This window comes from Spermophilus citellus, assembly GCF_964194105.1.
Source record: "Spermophilus citellus genome assembly, chromosome: 3".
Lineage (NCBI taxonomy): Eukaryota > Metazoa > Chordata > Mammalia > Rodentia > Sciuridae > Spermophilus > Spermophilus citellus.
In genome coordinates, this window is record NC_138184.1 from 17,061,665 (window position 1) to 17,078,992 (window position 17,328).

At 49.0% G+C, this 17,328-nt stretch overlaps 2 protein-coding genes across 19 annotated transcripts in view; one reads left to right on the top strand and one right to left on the bottom strand.

Annotated features, from left to right (window-relative positions):
* SUGP2 (SURP and G-patch domain containing 2) overlaps window positions 1–281 on the bottom strand; it is a 34,507-nt gene extending 34,226 nt beyond the window's left edge. For all 6 annotated transcript variants that reach the window (XR_014021156.1, XM_081287082.1, XM_081287083.1 and 3 more), the window contains exon 1: window positions 155–281. Coding sequence is in view for 5 of the 6 variants with exons in the window: in XM_081287082.1 (XP_081143208.1) it covers window positions 155–170 (16 nt within the window). In the remaining variant the exon portion in view is untranslated. The remainder of the gene's footprint in view (window positions 1–154) is intronic.
* Window positions 4–16,870, top strand: ARMC6 (armadillo repeat containing 6). Of its 13 annotated transcripts, none has more exons than XM_081287093.1 (10): window positions 190–328; window positions 3,540–3,637; window positions 4,567–4,696; window positions 5,804–5,886; window positions 7,995–8,568; window positions 10,922–11,067; window positions 12,215–12,346; window positions 12,643–12,780; window positions 14,578–14,820; window positions 16,607–16,870. In XM_081287093.1, the coding sequence occupies exons 3-9, from the start codon at window positions 4,576–4,578 to the stop codon at window positions 14,788–14,790; spliced, it is 1,407 nt and encodes a 468-aa protein (XP_081143219.1). In that variant the 5' UTR covers window positions 190–328; window positions 3,540–3,637; window positions 4,567–4,575; the 3' UTR covers window positions 14,791–14,820; window positions 16,607–16,870. The 13 variants fall into 13 exon arrangements, with proteins under 13 accessions (XP_081143224.1, XP_081143217.1, XP_081143219.1 ...); XM_081287094.1 differs by lacking the exon at window positions 16,607–16,870 and adding an exon at window positions 15,211–16,550; XM_081287098.1 differs by lacking the exons at window positions 190–328; window positions 16,607–16,870 and adding an exon at window positions 4–135 and having other exon boundaries at window positions 14,578–15,204.
* Window positions 16,871–17,328: the final 458 nt, after the last annotated feature.

Genomic DNA, 17,328 nt, shown 5'->3' on the forward strand with positions numbered 1-17,328 from the left:
GAGCGCAAGCGCAGGCCGCCGCTGGCGAGCCTTTCTGCGCAGGCGCGCTGCTCGCTTTTTTTAGAGCCTGGTGGGGGTGGCGACTACGTTGAGCGTTCCGGACAAGTCGACAGACACTGTGCCGACACGCACCAGGTGGTCCTTTTTACTTTACCTGCAATCGTGGCCATCCTTAGTTACTCCGGGAGTTATCTGCCAAGCTAAAGACGGCCTAGGTGAGGCGGCGCCACTGCGCCTGCGCTCGTACGGCGGCCGGAACGGGCCAGAGTTGGTGCCTTCAGTGACAGCTGCGAGCCCCACCCTTGCCCCACGTGGCTTCGAAGACCGGGTGAGCAGCGGCCAAGAACCCTGTTGCGCGCGGACTAGGGAGTGGATGCTGTGGGGTCGGGCTGGTGACTGCTGCAAAGCCCTCAGAATTTGATTTTGGGGAAGGAAGGAATCTTACTGAAGCCGCTAGGGCACCGAATCTGCCTTCCTGGCGTCCGCTTTCTTTGCATTTTTTTAAAAAATTCATTCAACACCTACGTACTGAGTGCCAGCAACGTGTCGGGCTCCGTCTTAGGCAGTAGGGGCAAGGAGACTAGAAGGTATAAGCAAATAAATAAATGAACCTTGTCGCTCTAGATATAAGTAATGCTATGCAAATAATAAAAGAGAATAATGGGATAGGAGAGGGGGGCTGTTTTAACCGGAGTGGGTTTGAAGTGTGTAGCTGGAAGGATGAAAATCAGGCAGGGAAAGCAGTTTGGTAAAGTATGCATAGAGAAAGTGCTCATAAGGAGACTGTCTTTTTTCTAAGTGGCATAGGAAGCCATTGCAGGGTTTTGAGCAAATGAATGAAGTAATATTTGTGTGCTTTGAAGGTCCTCTCTGGATTCTGTGTGGAGAGTAGAGGGAGAGGGTGTGGCAGGAAGGAGATAGACCACTCATGAGGGTTCCATCCCCATCGCTTGCGTGCACATGTATTTTATCAATGTTAGATTTCTCATGTTAAATTCATATATGCTGTAATTGCATAAGAGGTCTTTACTGGGGAGGTCATACTGGTCTTTAGAAGGAAAGAGGTCCTGATGTTTGGAACATATTCAGATAGTAGCTGTGTGCACATGCACACACACACTCACAGGTTAACAATTGATGAAGCTAAGTGAAGGATATAAGGTGTTCCTTGCAACTTTACTGTAGGTTTAAAAAGAGATCTATTTTAAATGGAAACTTGATACCAGTTTGAGATGGAAACAGTATTATTATAATAAACAAGGCAGATAAATTAAAACAATTAAAATGAAGAAAGTTATTAAACTCTGTTAAGGTTCTGGAACTGAGACCTGCCCTCCCTTAATTACTTAATTACAAAGGGATTATGGCAGGAGTTAATGACCCAGTTGTGCCTGTGAAGACATCATTGTCATTGTGGAAGCCAGGTGTGCCTGCCACCAAGCATTGCAAAGGGAATTGCTAGTGTGGGCCTCAGGCACTCTAGGAAAATTCTCTACTACTGAGCTATCTCTCTACCCCTCCCTATTTTTATTAAAATGAATTGACATTACATACAGTTCCTCAGCCACACTACTAACTGCTCCATAGCACCACCCACTCCCAAACCTGGGGTTGGTGGCTACCTTACTGGACCACACAAATATAGAATATTCCATCATTACACAAAGTTCCACTGGACAGATAGTTAGATTGAAGTTTGGGACCAATGATTTCACAGGTGAATTTTGCTCTTTGCCAGGAAACAGATGTTGTTTTTTCTTTTGAGGAAGTGAGATCAAGTCATAGACTCACTTCCTGTCTAGCCCTTGTCAGGGTCCATCCTCACTGGTTTTGTACCTGATGGTTTTGCCAGCCTGTAGGGAGCATTCTCTAGATTTGTCCTGGCTTGGCTGATCAGCTGGGATGGGAAGCAGAACTTTTCCTCATCCTTCCTTTTTAACCTGGGACCCCCTTGTATAAGACAGGCAGGATAAACACTGGATCCTTTTATTTGTTTATTTTTGTGGGGATCTGACCGGGGGCCTTGTGCATGCCCGTACTATACCATTGAGCAACACTACCAACCCTGGATTTTTTTTTTTTTTTAAGAGCTTGCTTGTCTCATCTTTAGCTAATAGGTGCCTCTTAGGATTTGCTTCCTTCCTTGCTTTCTGATCTTACCAGATGCCCTAGCTCCTAAGACCTATGACCTGCCAAAACATGGAATTAGCCATTCTTCCAGGGGCCCCGGATTCTATTCTATGAGAAATGGTATTTAGAGACCATAGATGGTGTTAAGGATGCTCAATGCTACTATGATATCATTTCCTTTAGGCATTTTCTGTTCTTATCATTAGAACATTAGAGGTTTGTTTGCTTAAAAGAAAATATATCAAGAGTTCATATTGAAAATTTCAGTTCAAATTTAGGAGCTCTGAGCCAAGCACAGTAGTGCACACCTGTCATCTCAGGTACTCAGAAGCTAAAGGCAGGAGTATTGCAAGTTCCAGGCCAACCTGAGCAACAGAACCAAACTCTGTTTCAAAATAAAATTTAGAAGAGTGCTGGATATATAGCTCAGTGGTAGAGGGCTTGCCTCACATGTGCCATTCCTGGGTTTAATACCCAGTACCACATACAAAACAAGGGGAAGAGATCTGAGATCCTCCCCCAACTTTATAGAGGTTCAGTTTAGAGATATACGTTGTGTTATATATAAGTATATTGTGTATATTTGTTGTACATCGTCAGAATTACATATGTATACATTGTGAAATATTCATCACAGTCATGCTAATTAACATAAAGATCTTTTGTGGGGCTGAGGTTGTGGCTCAGTGGTAGAGTGCTTGCCTAGCATGTGTGAGGCACTGGGTTCGAGCCTCAGCACCACATACAAAATAAATAAAAAATAAAGGTATTGTGTCCATCTACAATAGAAAAAAATTTTTTTTAAATAAAAAGAAGTTTTAAAAAAAGATCTTTTGTGTATGATGGGGTCAGAACTCTTAAGATCTGCCCTGTGTGAAGCACTGGGTTCCATCTGTAGTACTGCCAGAGGAAAAACAAAAGCAAACAACAACATAAAATCCTCGACTCCTAGCAAATTTCAAGTATGCAATATACAGTATTGTTAATTAGATGGAGTTATGAGGTTTTACTTATTTCATCCTATGATCTTACAATCTTTTTTCCTTTGTTTGCAGTACTGGGAATGGAACCCAGAGTCTAGTATGCTAGGCAAGAACTCTACCACCAAGCTTCAACCACAGTTCTTTTTATTTTATTTTGAAACCGGGTCTCACTAAGTTGCCCAGGCTGGCCTAGATCCTCCTGCTTTAGCAGGATCCTGAGAGTTGGAGTGCCAGGTATGCCCGTTACCATATCTGGCTCATTGAGGGTTTTTGTCTTTTGCAGTGCTGGGCCTGCAATATTATTGCATATTATTGGCAAGAACTCTACCACTAAGCCTCATCCCCAGCCCAGATTAGTTGGCATAATTTCATTCTTGGTTTTTAGGGATTGCTTTTATTTTTATTTTGGTTTATTTCATTTTCTAGTCATATAAAGGATTTATATGGCTTCCAAATTCATCCCATTCCAGAAGATACACTCAGAGTGAATAATCCAGCTTCTGTTCCTTTCCCTTCCCTACCAGGTAACTATTTTTATTAGTTTCTTTTTTAGTCCTCCTTTTTATTAGTTATTACTATTAATTGTTATTTTTAAATTTTATATAACAGGTTGAGCATCCCTAATCTGCGTTCTGAAATTCTCCAAATTTTTAAACTTTCAGCTCTGTCATGGCCACATTGGAAAATTCCACACCTGATCTCATATAATGGGTTGCAGTCAAAACTGACACACTAAAAATATTGTATAAAATTACCTGCAGGCTGTGACTATGTGTGTAAGGTATATATGATGTATAAAGAATTTTCTGTTTGGATTTGGGTCTCATCCCCAAGATAGCTCATAATTTATATGCAAATATTCTAAAATCCCCCAAATTATGTGCTACTTAGGTCCCAAGTATTTCAGATAAGGGATAGTCAACCTGTAATATAATGGTACACTGTAATATAATGGTATCTTATTGCATAATTATATATAAGATTATGTGTGTAAGTATAATAAAGTATGATTATTACGTATTTAGTATTAGAATGACATTTTATACATATATGTGTATATGTGTCTGTGTGTGTGTGTGTGTGTGTATGTTCATATATATATTTATTTTTTGAATGGCATTAAGGCTTTAACTCAGGGGCTCTCTACTTCTGAGCTATATCCACAGCCTTTTTAAAAATTTTATTATAAGATAGGGCTTTACTAGTTTCTGAGGCTGGCCTTGAAGTTGCAATCCTCCTGCCTCAGCCTCCTTAGTAGCTGGGATGACACATGTGGGCCACTGTGCCCTGTTCTCTTTTGCGTTTTTCAAAGCTCTTTGGAAATTGCGATGTTCCCTTTACCCATGATCTAGTGATAAGAATTTTTCCAGGGTTGATCCCAAGGCTAGGTGCTCCCCCAAAGTGGTGTTTTGCCTGCTCTCTCTTGACAAGCTTTCCTCTTGACTTTGCTCAGCAGACAGAGATGACCTCCAAGCGCATCACCCAGGAGACCTTTGATGCAGCTGTGCAGGAGAACATCGAGGAGTTTGAGATGGGGCCAGAGGAAGCAGTGAAGGAGGCCATGGAGCAGTTTGAATCACAAGGTTAGGGCATTATGGCTTGGTCCACGGCTCTTAGACACAAGAGTGTTGGGATCCCGCCTGGACTGCCATAACCCCATGATGCCTGGCAGAGAAACTGGTGCCCCGGTTAGGCCAGGCCCTCTGGTCCGGCCGTGATCATGCCTACCCTCTCTTTTCTTCCATCTCACTGAGTCATTTATGAGGCTGGATCCTCTTTGTGGATCTCATTTTCACTGTCACTTCCCTGAAATGGCTTTCCCTAACCTGGCCCTGGTAAGCAGGGCTACCTGCCCCACTGCACCCCCACTTGGGCTCAGAGTGGAAGAAAGTGATGGCAGTCATCAGCCATGGAAATAGTGTGCCCAAACCAAGCCTTAGAGGAGAGTAGTTATTAAGGGACCATTTGTAATGGTGTAGGCAGGATTTAGAGCCCCTGACAGCCAGGGCAGGACCCTTGATGGTCACAGCAGGGAGTAGGGGCTCTGGGCAGGAGTCTTCTGATAAGCATCAGGTCTTTGGGTAGAGGCAGGGCGGATTGCTAGAAATGAACACCACTGACCATTCCCCTCCTCCTGCCCCCAGTCTTGACTCTAGCTCCCATTGGACAGGCTCATTGAAGAGCCAGATGGCACTGAGCATGGCTCTGGGCTCAATCCCCACTACCCCCAACCAAAAGCCAGTGGGCAAGGGATCTGGGGTCCAGTCTCATAGGTCAGCCTCTTGGACATAGAGTAAAGTATACACAATGGACAAGGGCTGGCAGGGTGATTGGAAGTGTCTGGCCCAGTGAGTGCTTCCTGTAGGGGCAGCACAAGGCCAGGGAGAATGGGATCTCTGAGAGAAATGGCGGAGGGATCCCCTGTCCTCTCCCAGGCAGGAAGTGCCATCTCACTGCACAGAGATGGCAGTAGTGATGTGGCCCCACTTGGCCATGGCCTGGCTACCACTCTGCTCCCTTTGGCTGACCTGGGGAGGAGTCGGGCAGAAAGAAGCACTGGGAAGACCCCTGAAAGACCTCCTGAAGGGGGTATCTCAGCAGAAGGGACATGAGGTGTGACTTCCACTGGTAGGCCAGAGGATGACAGTTGTCACTTCTTTTTTTCAGTGTTCCTATCTTCCTCTTTACAGGCGTTGATCTGAGCAACATTGTAAAGAGTGTGCCTAAAGTCTCTGCAGATGGACCCCAGGAGCCCACACATGATATCTTACAGGTAGGAGCATGGAGCCCATGTGAGAGGTCCCTTATCACTTTGGAATAATCTTGGTGGATAGCTCTTCCCTTTCCTCATGGCAGAAGGCAGGCTCTGAAGGTCAGTGACCTGCCTGGTGTGCCTAGGCCAGCTTGAGTTTGCAGCCACATCTCTCCCTGAGTCCCAGTCTGAGGGCAGCACAGCCTTTGGGGGGCTGCTGAGCTCCACATGGAGCCCATGATCTGAAATCAGAATCCACAGCATGCTCTTGGTTGTCCCTGGTTCAAGGAGCCTGGGGTTGAGGGTGGCATAGGACAGCATTTCTGGCCTCCCAGAGAGAAAGAAAATTGCAAGAGGAGGATGTAAGGCAGTCTTTATTGAACACCAACCATTTATTAGCACTTTACAGCCAGTCTATTAAACATTTAAACTCACTTGTTGAAGCTGGGCATGGTGGCATAGGCCTGTAATCCCAGTGACTCAGGAGGCTGAGGCAGGAGGATTGCAAATTCAAGGCTAGTCTAGGCAACATGGTGAGACCACGTATCCAAAAAAAAGAGGAAGTTGGAGGAGACACCTTGGGTGCAAACCCAACTCTGCATAAGGGCAATGTGTCCTTACATAAGGATCCTTCTGGCTCCAACCTTGCAGAGGTCTTGTGAAAATGGCCTCCTTGTTGTCCCCACCACCATCCCCCTTTGCTAGTAAGGTTGAATTTTATTTATTTTTTATTTATTTATTTATTTTTGTGGTGCTGGGGATTCAACCCAGGGCCTTGTGCATGCAAGGCTAGCAGTCTACCAACTGAGGTATATCCACAGCCCCTTATTTTTATTTTTTTGCAATGCTGGGAATGGCACCCAAAACCTTACAGTAGGCAAAAGCTCTACCACTGAGCTACATCATCAGCTCCTAACTTTTTTTTTTTTTTTTTTTTTGTACTGGGGGTTGAACTCTGGTGCCTTACCACCAAGCTACATCCCCAGCCCTTTTTAATTTTTTTGTTCTGAGACAAGATCTCACTAAGTCACTGAGGGTCTCACTGAGTTGCTGAGGCTGGCCTCAAACTTGCGATCGATCCTCCTACCTCTGCCTCCCAAGTTGCTGTGATTACAGGCACGTACCACCACACCCAGGTTCCCAGACTCATTTTTTTTTTAATATTTATTTTTCGGTTTTAGGTGGGCACAATATCTTTTTTTTTTTTTTTTTTTTACATTTATGTGATGTTGAGGATTGAACCCAGGGCCTTGCACGTTCTAGGCGAGCACTTTACCACTGAACCACAACCCCAGCCCCCAGACTCATTTTTTTAAGTATTCTCTTGTGTGGTAACATATCCTCAATTTAGGTTCACAGTTAGGGAGGGCTGGCTCATAGGTATCTTTGACCTTTATGAGTGTTAAGATCAAATCAAAGCCCTTTGAGCTGATGGTTTCTGTCCAGTTGCCTTTGCCTGAGCTGGTGCCAATGATCTCATCAGCTCTAAGCACACAGATTCCTCTTGAGCTCATGCTGAGGCATGTCCTGAGATTGGGTTGCTGAATGGCAGCGAGACTGGTCTGCCCTGTTCAAATTGTTTTCTTTCATCATGTTTCCCACATGACTTAGAGCTATATTTGGGTAAATCAACCGTGTATATTTGGCAAGTACTCTGTAAATATTTGGGGAGTGAATGAGAGGTACAGCAAAGAGACATCTTAATGGGCAGATCTGATGAAGGTGACTTTCTTCTTTTTCCCTCTAAGGGTGGACCGATGGCAGTTGTGTCAGTTTTATTTGGCTGGCCTCACTTCTGGGTTCACTTACGGCTTCTCCAAGTCAACTAGGAGTGGGATGTTTAATATGTCCACACACAGGTGTGCAGTTCCTTAGCAGGGACCCTGAGACAGCTGAGGCCTTCCTTCTCACTAAAAAGTATAAGTATGGCCAGGAGTGGTGGCCCCGTGCTTGTGGTCCCCCATGCAGAAGTCTGAGGAGGGAAGATTGCAAATTTTGACCCTACATTATTTCCATCTTCCACCCAGATCCTGGAGGAGGGGACCCTGCAGGGATGCAGACACTGTCACCATGGCCCTGGGTTCCCATCTCTGGGCTGAGCTGACACTAGTTTCTTCTTTATCTCCCAGGCCCTGGGTGACCTGCAGAAATCTGTGGCCTCCTCTAGCCCCGAAGAGGTGTCGACCCACCTTACCCGCTTCTGTGACCAGTGCAAACAGCACAAAGCCTGCCGCTTCCTGGCGGCCCAGAAAGGAGCCTACCCCATTATCCTGGCTGCCTGGAAGCTGGCTGCTGCAGGAGACCAGAACCTTCTGCTCCAGGCCCTCAACGCCCTGTCAATGCTGACTGATGGCCAGCCTGACCTTCTAGATGCCCAAGGCCTACAGCTGCTGGTGGACACACTGGCCCAGAGTGCTAATGAAGCCAACCTGACCTGCTCTGGGATCCGCTGTGTGCGACATGCCTCTCTAAAGCATGAGCAGAATCGGCAGGGCCTGGTGAAGGCTGGTGTGCTACCCCTGCTGACCAGTGCCATTGCCCAGCATGGCCAGCATGCTGATGTGGTGAGGGAGGCATGCTGGGCCCTCCGCATCATGACCTTTGATGATGACATTCGTGTGCCCTACAGCAACGCCCACAACCATGCCAAGATGATCGTGCAGGAAAACAGAGGCTTGAAGGTGCTCATTGAGGCTGCCAAAGGTAGGAGCCCCAGCTGATGTGATCAGTGACAGTACAGCAGCAGGCAGGCTGTGGCCAGGGTGAGTTGTGCTCAGCATGAGCAAGAGCCTGGATTCAGTCCCTGCACCAAACTAACAAAAAGAAACAAAGAAAGAAAGAGAAAAAATCAGGGTTTCAGACTGCTTCAGGTATGGCTAGGTCCAGGCTCCTCTTCTCTATTGGCCTAGTCCCACTCACATGGCTACCCTAGTAATAGAAGTGGATTTATGCTTCCTGGTGGCTCCTGGAGAGTTCCAGGCAAGCATTCATTGGCCAGGAGTGGGTCCGTTGCCCATCCCTGGAAATGTTTACGGAGGTGGCCCACTGTGCCCAGCCACATGGAAGAAGATGAGGAAGAGGAATTCCCTAAAGAGCAGGAGTCGGGGAGTCTTGCCGGCCTTCCCGAGTCAGTCCAAGATGAAAGTTGACATTTTCTTGTTCATATTTGGCTGTAGATTATTGTGCAGGGTGACCAGGGAGCTGGCCATAGGAAGCCATACCCTGACTTTGGACCCTAAAGCCTCTGTCCTCCACCATGTCCACCACACCTACCAGCAAAGGCCTGACAGAGGTCCAGCACACTGGAGGTGCTGGAAGAATGAGTTCTCTTCTCCTGCCTGCCCTGTAGCTCTGGCTCTGCAGCCAAGCCTGTCGGCCAGGGAGCCAGGCCTGCTTCAGTCCCCTGCACACCTCCAGAGAAGCTGAGAATGGGTCCTGACTACATATTGAGCTGCTTTTCTGGGTAGGTTTCATCTTTCCTGTCTGTTTATGGGAGCTTGAATTAGGCTGGCACCAGAGAGAAGGACATGTAGCATATGTATATATGAAGCCTTTCTATTTTTGGTGCTGGGAATGGAACCAGGGCCTCACACATGCTGAGCACATGCTCTACCACTGAGCTGCACCCCCAATCTCTGAAGTTACTTTGTGTAAAAAAAAAGGGCTCATGTATTGTGAGCTGCAATTCTTAGGACAGGGTAGAGACTGCCAGGCAGCCCCAGGGCCATGTCTTTCTCCTCAGATAATCCGGTTTCCCTCTTAAAGCATTCTTCTGATTGGATGAGGCCCATCCACATGGTCTAGGGTCATCTCAGATCCTTACTTAACAGCAATTGGTTGTGGCTGGTGACCACATCCACAGAATACCTCCACATCAGCCTTGGAGGGATCTCTGGGACCCAGACCCAGTAGACACATGCACTGGCCATCCCAGAGCTCTGTATCAATTATTGTTATTCTTTTGTGTGTGGTACTAGGAATTGAACCCAGGGGTGCGTAACCACCGAGCCACATCCCAAACCTGTTTTTTATTTTTTATTTTAAGACAGGGTCTTGCTAAGTTGCTTAGAGCCTTGCTAAGTTGCTAAGGCTGGCTTTGAACATAAGATCCTCTTGCCTCAACCTCCCGAGTCATTGGAGTGACAGGTGTATACCACCACGCCCAGCTCCTCTGTATCAGTTATAAATATTTGCCAGATGGGAAAGACAGTAGAATGAATTGAACATAACTGTTCTGTGTTCACATATGAATACACGACCAGTGTAACTCCACATCACGTACAACCACAAGAATGGGAAGTTACACTCCATCTATGTAGGATATGTCAAGATACATTCTACTGTCATGTGTCACTAAGTAGAATGAATTTTTTTAAAATAAGAAAATAAATAAATATTTGCTGAGCTTGCTGGCACCTGCCTGTTATCCTAGTAGGATTGCAAGTTTGAGGCCAGTTTGAGCAACTTCGGGAAACCCTCTCTCAAATAAAAAAGAAGGGCTGGGGAATGTAGCTCGATGATAGAGTGCCCTGGTTTAGTCCCCAGTGCTGCAGGAGGAAAAATGAGAATCATTTGCACTGTGGGCGCCAGGGCAGGCATCTGCTCCCCATGTTGAACCTCAAACTTCGTCTGGGACACTGGTGTTTTGCCTGTCAGCTCAGTCTGTGTGTCCCTCTGTGGTTTTCTGTTGCACTTATTCTGTCATTCCCACCCCAGGATCATAAAAATAGTCTCGGATGTTTTATTTTGGTGCTATTATGGTTTTCTTTTTTTAGTTGAGACCATCAGTTGGTCTGGAATTTATTTAGAGCACCGGGGTGGAAGGGTGGAGGAGGGGCGCTCTCCCCTCTCCTCCATCAGCGACCAGCAGGGGGCAGCGCCAGCCTGAGATGCCCCTCCTGTCTACTCCTGGGGCCTTTCTGGTGCAGGCAGCTATCCTCTGAGGCCGAGGGACTGGGTTCCACTAGTGGATAAGGACCTCACCAAGCCGAGGTCCCTTTCCCTCTTCCTAGGGTCTCTCCCAAAGCCAACAGTGCATTTTTTTGTCTCCCTCCAGGCTTTTCCGACAATCCCAGTGTCCTGAGTGAGCTCTTCAGCACCCTGTCTCGCCTGGCTGTCCGTAATGAGTTCTGTCAGGAAATAGTTGACCTTGGGGGCCTCGGCATCCTGGTGACCCTGCTAGCCAACTGTAATAACCACCAGGTAGGAGCCTAGAACCTTGAGGATGCACGGCCCCTGGCTTGGGTTTGATTTATTGTTTCCTGCAACGAAGGTTCCTGCCCCTCTGAGTCCCAGCCAGCAGGATAGGCCACCGTCAGAATAAGTTGGTGCTATCTGCCAACCTGGAAACCATGGTACAGTTTTCTTTTTACTAACCCAAGTATAGGAACTAAAGTTGCAGAGCAAAACAAACCTGCGCCCCCGCCTTTTTTTATTGGCAGTACTAGGAATGGAACCCACGGCCTCACACATGCTAGGCAAATGCACTACCACTGAGCCACACCCCCAGCCCGTGTTTATTTTTTATTTTAAGACAGGGTCTCACTAAGTTGTCCTGGCTGGCATCGGGCTTGTGATTCTCCTGCCTTAGCCTCCCAAGTTACTGAGATTACCTTGCTGTCCTTTTGCAGCATTTTATGTTCTGGAAGGAATGGGAGGAAGAGGATGGGGGAATCTGCTCACCAGGGCAGGGCCCGGTCATGGCATGTGGTGCTTGCCTCTGTTTCCTTCCGTGGGACAGGAGGGGAGTCCTCTACCATCGCTCCATCATTTAGCAGCTGCTTATCAGCCTCTCTCCCTGTGCTTGGCCCAGGATGCAGCCAGCATGCATCTGTCCAAGGCAGGCTGACAGAAAAGCCCCTGGGGCACCTGGCTGTGACAGCCAGACTTGTTCTGTGCAGTGGCAAAGAGCCCAGTTAGAACTGGCCCCAGCAAAGGAGGGAAGGCATTTTACTTGACAGTCCCAGGATGGGGCCTCGGTTTTCTCTCAACTCTGTCCCAGCAGTTGGCAGTCCCAGTTATTATTATTATTATTATTATTATTTTTAATAGTGCTGAGGATGGAACCCAGGGCCCAAGTCACATGTTCACTATCCCTAGAAGGGAGGGGTGATCAAGTAAGCCAGATGTCCTACCTGGACCCAAGTGGCCTAAGCCCAGGTGTCTGCCTCTAGAAGCCTCCCTTCCCTTCTCTGTGCCATTAAGGCTACCCACATTCCCCGGGACAGCTACACAGCCCCAGGCCCTTCCTCAAGACCCCACCCACAGTCTAGCAACCCAGAGGCTCACGCCTGGCCCAGCTCAGGAGGAGGATCTGGCTGGGTGCATCCAGGCCTTGCCTTCTGTGCAGGACCTTGTCAAGCAAGTGCTGAGCGCCCTGCGGGCCATCGCGGGCAACGATGATGTGAAGGATGCCATTGTCCGCACCGGTGGGACAGAGTCCATTGTGGCCGCCATGACCCAGCACCTGGCCAACCCCCAGGTATCCACCTCAGGGGCACGTGGGGTGGGGTTGGCGGCTGGAGGCCCGCTGTTTCCATGTCCACCTGGAGCTCTGCTCTTCCTCACTTCTCAGCAGGGCCATGGCCAAGGGAGGTGAGCAAGGGGCCTGGACTCTGTCTCAGATACTGGCCTGAGTGTCCTGGGGTGAGCACCAGGCTACCTGAGATCCAGCCAGGGCAAGTGCCCTCGGTGGTGGTGGTGACCATGAGGGCTGGGGGAAGGAGGGAGTCCATCTGCCTTGTCTCCGCCGCCTCTCACCCATGAATGATCCCACAGGTATGTGAGCAGAGCTGTGCGGCCCTGTGTGTCCTGGCCCTGCGAAAGCCAGAGAACAGCCGGGTCATCATGGAGGAGGGCGGGGCCCTGGCCGCATTGCAGGCCATGAAGGCACACCCACAGGAGGCTGGCGTGCAGGTGACAGGGGTGGATTGGGTGGGGGGTGGTTGAGGAAGGAAGGTGGGGGCATGTGAGGGGCAAGCAGGAGGCTGACTTGCAGTGGCATGGGGGCAGAGGCAGGAGATCTGTGTGTAGGTGGACTGTGTTGGGGGGACAGGAAGCTGGTGGGCAGGCAGTGGTGTGGGTCACGAGGCCAACATACAGGTGAGAGCACACCCTCCCTGCTCATGTCTCCACCACAGCCTGAACCCTCAAGGCCTCTTCCTTTCCATCTTTTTTTTTTGGGGGGGGAACTGAGGATTGAACTCAGGGGCACTCACCTACTGAGGCACATCCCCAGCCCTTTTGGATGTGTCTTACTAAGTTGCTGAGGCTGGCATGGAACTAATGATCCTCCTGTCTCAGCCTCCTAAGCCACTAGGATTACAGGTGCACGCCACGCACCCAACCCTTCCTTTCCATCTTCTAACCAATGCTGAACTCTTCCCGGGGCATCTTTTCTCCTAACCATTTGTTTGTTCATTTGTTCTTTTTTTTTTTTTGTACTGTGGGTGGAACCCCGAGCCTTAATCATGCTACAAAAATGCTCTGCCACTGATTTACATCCTCAACCTTTTTTATTTCTTGAGACAGAGTCTTGCTAAGTTGCCCAGGCTGGCCTCAAACTTAGGTTCCTCCTGCCTCAGCCTCCTGAGTAGCTGGGATTACAGCCATGTGCCATCAAGTCTAGCTTCCCTTTGCTCTTTGTACATTTACTCTTCTACTTTCTTGAAAATCTCTTAGGGAGACCTGGGGAGGAGAAGGGGGTAGCACAAAGGGGACTCTGCCTGGGATTTTGGGAGGCTACCAGCCCCTCCTTGGACTACCAATCTTATTGCTGGCTGTGGGACCCACCACCTATACCTCACCATCGTTTTCACTCCTGCTTGAACTAGACGCCTCCCTGTGGTCCTGGGCCCCTCCCCACTTCTCCTCTTCCCAGCACAGGGGCCTTAAACACACCAGGCTAGGTGGGGTGCCATGGTGCATACCTGTAACCCCAGCAACTTGGGAGGCTGCGACGGGAGGACTATAAGTTCAAGGCCAGAGTCGGCAACTTAGAGAGGCCCTAAGCAACTTTGTGAGACCCTGTCTCAAAATTTAAAAAAGGGCTGAGGAAGTGGTTCAGTGGTAAATGCTCCTGGGTTCAATCCCCAATACCAAAAAATAAAAAATAAAAACCATACCAGGCTGGGTCCCACGGGGACTTTGTTCTCACTGATCCCCACTCTGGGGCTCCATCCTCTGGGTTGGCCCATCACCTTGTCTACTCCTTCTCACTCTGACTGGCAGACCCTCCTGCTCCCTGCTTCCCATCTGCTCTTCTGTTAGTGACAGGAGCCCCACCACACTGGGATGCTTTAGGGCAGTCCCTCACACCTATGCACAGAAAACGCAGGCCACAGATGCCCACCAAATGAGTAACAATATACAGCTGGCCCTGTTTCTCTGGTTTTTATATTCAGGGATTTAACTGAGGATTGAAAACATATGTTTTTAAATAATCACATCTGACTGGGTACAGAGGTGCATACCTATAATCTCAGTGACTTGTGGAGGCTGAGGCAAGAGGACTACAAGTTTGAGGCTAGCCTCAGCGACTTCATGAGACCCCTTTTCAAAATAGCTAGAGAACTAGATAGTGCTGGGTATAGCTCAGTGGTAAAGCACCCTGGGTTCAATCCCTAGTACCCCTCAAAAAATAGAATAACTCTTTACACAGCATATATAATAGGTATCCATCTTTCCCAGAAACTCATAGTGTCTCTCCTCCAGAAACAGGCCTGCATGCTGATCCGCAACCTGGTGTCCCGCAGCCAAGACTTCTCCAAGCCCATCCTGGACTTGGGGGCTGAGGCACTCATTTCACAGGCCCGAGCGGCCCACCGAGACTGTGAGGACGTGGCCAAGGCCGCCCTGCGGGACCTGGGCTGCAGAGTTGAGCTGAAAGAATTGTGGACAGGCCAGAAGGGTAACCTGGCACCATGAACCCAGGCTCAGTCTAGGCTGTGACCTTGGGTGAGTCAAATGACATAGAAATGAGGGGAGATCTGTGTCCCACCACTCTGCCCCCCATATTCTGTTCCCCTAGGGCAAACACTGTCCTCTCTCGGGTGCCAGGTAAAGGCTGCAGGGCTGAGGAAGCATGGACCAGGCAGAAAGCAGCTCCTGGGATCTTGTGTCCTCAGGCCAGCTAGCAGCCACAGTCCTGCCCCTCCCCCATGCCCTTGCCTATCAGAAGTTCCTTCTCAGCATTTCTTGGGGGCAAAGGGCACATTCTACTGCCCACTGTCCTATCTGAAGTTAGCGCTGTGAACCAGTCTCTGAACTGGCTCCTTGGGTTGAGATTCTCACACCTGCTCTGATAAGTTCCTTCAGAACTCTTCCTCTTTCTTCTCACCTGTCTAGTGGGTCTTGGACACTTCCCTCTGCTGGCTAGGGGCGGGGATCAAGGCTCATCTGTCTTGAGGATCTGGCCAGCTGTGGTGCCTGATAATAAAAGACCACTGGAGGGGTCTCTTTTGTAACTCAGCTGAATGTGGGGACTGCAGCACTGATCTCAACAACTTGGAGAGGGAAGGTCCTTTGGAGAGGCCTCGAGGTTTTGGGAGCAGCTTGGAATATATGATATATTGTCACATGTTGTCCTGAATCAGGAAGGTTCCTGAGTCCATGATCAAGTTCACTATTTATGAGCATGTACTGTTTCTGGGGGGTTACAGAGATCGCCTTCCTACCCTAACCTCAGCTCTGTGGCCTTGAGCAAGTGACATGACATCTCTGAACTTCAGAGTTTCTTTTAGTGGGGAGGGGTACTGGGGATTGAAGCCAGGGGCAGTTTATCACTGAGCCACATTCCCAGCCCTTTTTATTTTTCATTTTGAGACAGGGTCTTGCTAAGTTGCTTAGGTTCTCACTAAGTTGCTAAGGCTGGCTTTGAACTTGTGATCCTCTTGTCTCAGCCTCCCAAGTTGCTGAGATTCAGGTGTGTGCCACTGCACCTGGCTGAGCTTCAGTTTTGATCCTCTTAAAATGAGGAGTGGCATGGTGGTACACACCTATAATCCTAGCACCTATAGAGGCCAGGGCAGGAAGATCACAGATTTGATGCCAGCCTGGACAACTTAGACCATGTCTCCAAATTTATAAAAGATTGGAGGTGGGGCTGGGGTTGTGGCTCAGTGGTAGAGCACTTGCCTGGCACATGTGAGGCACTGGGTTTCATCCTCAGCAAAGTTAAAAAAAAAGATTGGGGATGTAGCTCATTGTTAGAGCACTTGCATAGTACTTATAAAAGAAATCCTGGGTTCTAACCCTAGCACTGACAAAAAGAAAAAAAAAATGGGAATTGGAGGTGATAGATCCCTTCTGAGGGGTGTTGGAGTCCCCGATGCCAATCCATTAACGAGGACACAGTTTTGAGAAGAAGGAAAAAGGGTTATTGCTTTGCCAACAAAGGAGAAACACAGGGGACTCTTGTCCCAAAGGCTGTGATTCTGCCCATCACCAGGAACAGAGGGGTTTTTATAGAGGTGATTCAGAGAAAATGAGATTAGGGAGGAGAGAGAGATCAGGAAGGAGAAGTTTAGGGAAAAGAAGGTTGGGAAAAAGAAAAAAAAACATTAGTTTCAAAGCCACAGGGACATAGTCAAAGCTTCAAGGGAACCCCTGTTACAGATTCAGGGTGGGAATGTTTGGGGTTGCTCCCAGGCATTGCCAGCCTCACCCCGTCACTCCAGGAGGACTGGCAGGGTGTCTCTGGCAGCCTGTTTCTCCTCTCTGACCCTCGGTTTTCCATCTGTAGGATGGACATTATTGTTGCCCCCAGTGCTCATCCTTCATCCCAGGTGTTCTGGGATCCCCCAAAATATTGTAGACCCTAATTTTCCTGCTCTGAAGCCAGCTTAGAGGTCACACTGAGGTCACCCCAGTAGTTCAATGGAGGTGAGAACAACCTGGGGCTCTCCAGTGGGTGCCACCCCACCTCCTGCCCAGGCCTCTCCCCTCCCTCCCTCCCCCCCTCTGCCCCCCACCTCTCCCAGCCCACCCGCAGCCTTGCCACACCCCTACCCTGCCTGGGCAGGCCTGAATTCCCTCAGTCCCTGACCAGAGGAACCTTGGTTTTCATGGAAACCAGTCAATGCAAATAGCTGGGGTAGGGTGGGAGGGGGAAGTCACCCTGGTTCCATCTCCTTGTAGTGTCAACATCCCCACCCCCAGCATGGAAGAGCCCCAGGCAGCCCAGAGGGGCAGACCTGAGCCTCAGACTGGGCCACTCTGCCCTGCCCCCCTTCCTCAGGGGACTCACCAGGATCTGTGTGAAGGATCTTGTGCCTGCCCTAGGCTACCCTGGCTTGGCTTTTGGAACAGACATGTGTGTGACCTTGGACAGTCCTCAGCACTGTTCATCTGTCATGCCCCAGTCTTTCTCCCAATCTGCCTGTGGCTTCCAGGTGCCCCCCACATAAAACCAACTAGTCTTTGGTGGCCCACAGGCCAGCCTGACCCAGGCCTGGCCCACTGCCC

What these genes read in the sequence shown, in the direction of transcription:
- ARMC6 (XM_081287098.1), top strand. Translation starts at nt 4,576, where the DNA reads ATGACCTCCAAGCGCATCACCCAGGAGACCTTTGATGCAGCTGTGCAG. An exon ending in AGCACCTGGCCAACCCCCAG is followed by an intron (nt 12,347 to 12,642) that starts GTATCCACCTCA and finishes ATGATCCCACAG; the next exon opens with GTATGTGAGCAGAGCTGTGC. An exon ending in CACAGGAGGCTGGCGTGCAG is followed by an intron (nt 12,781 to 14,577) that starts GTGACAGGGGTG and finishes TCTCTCCTCCAG; the next exon opens with AAACAGGCCTGCATGCTGAT.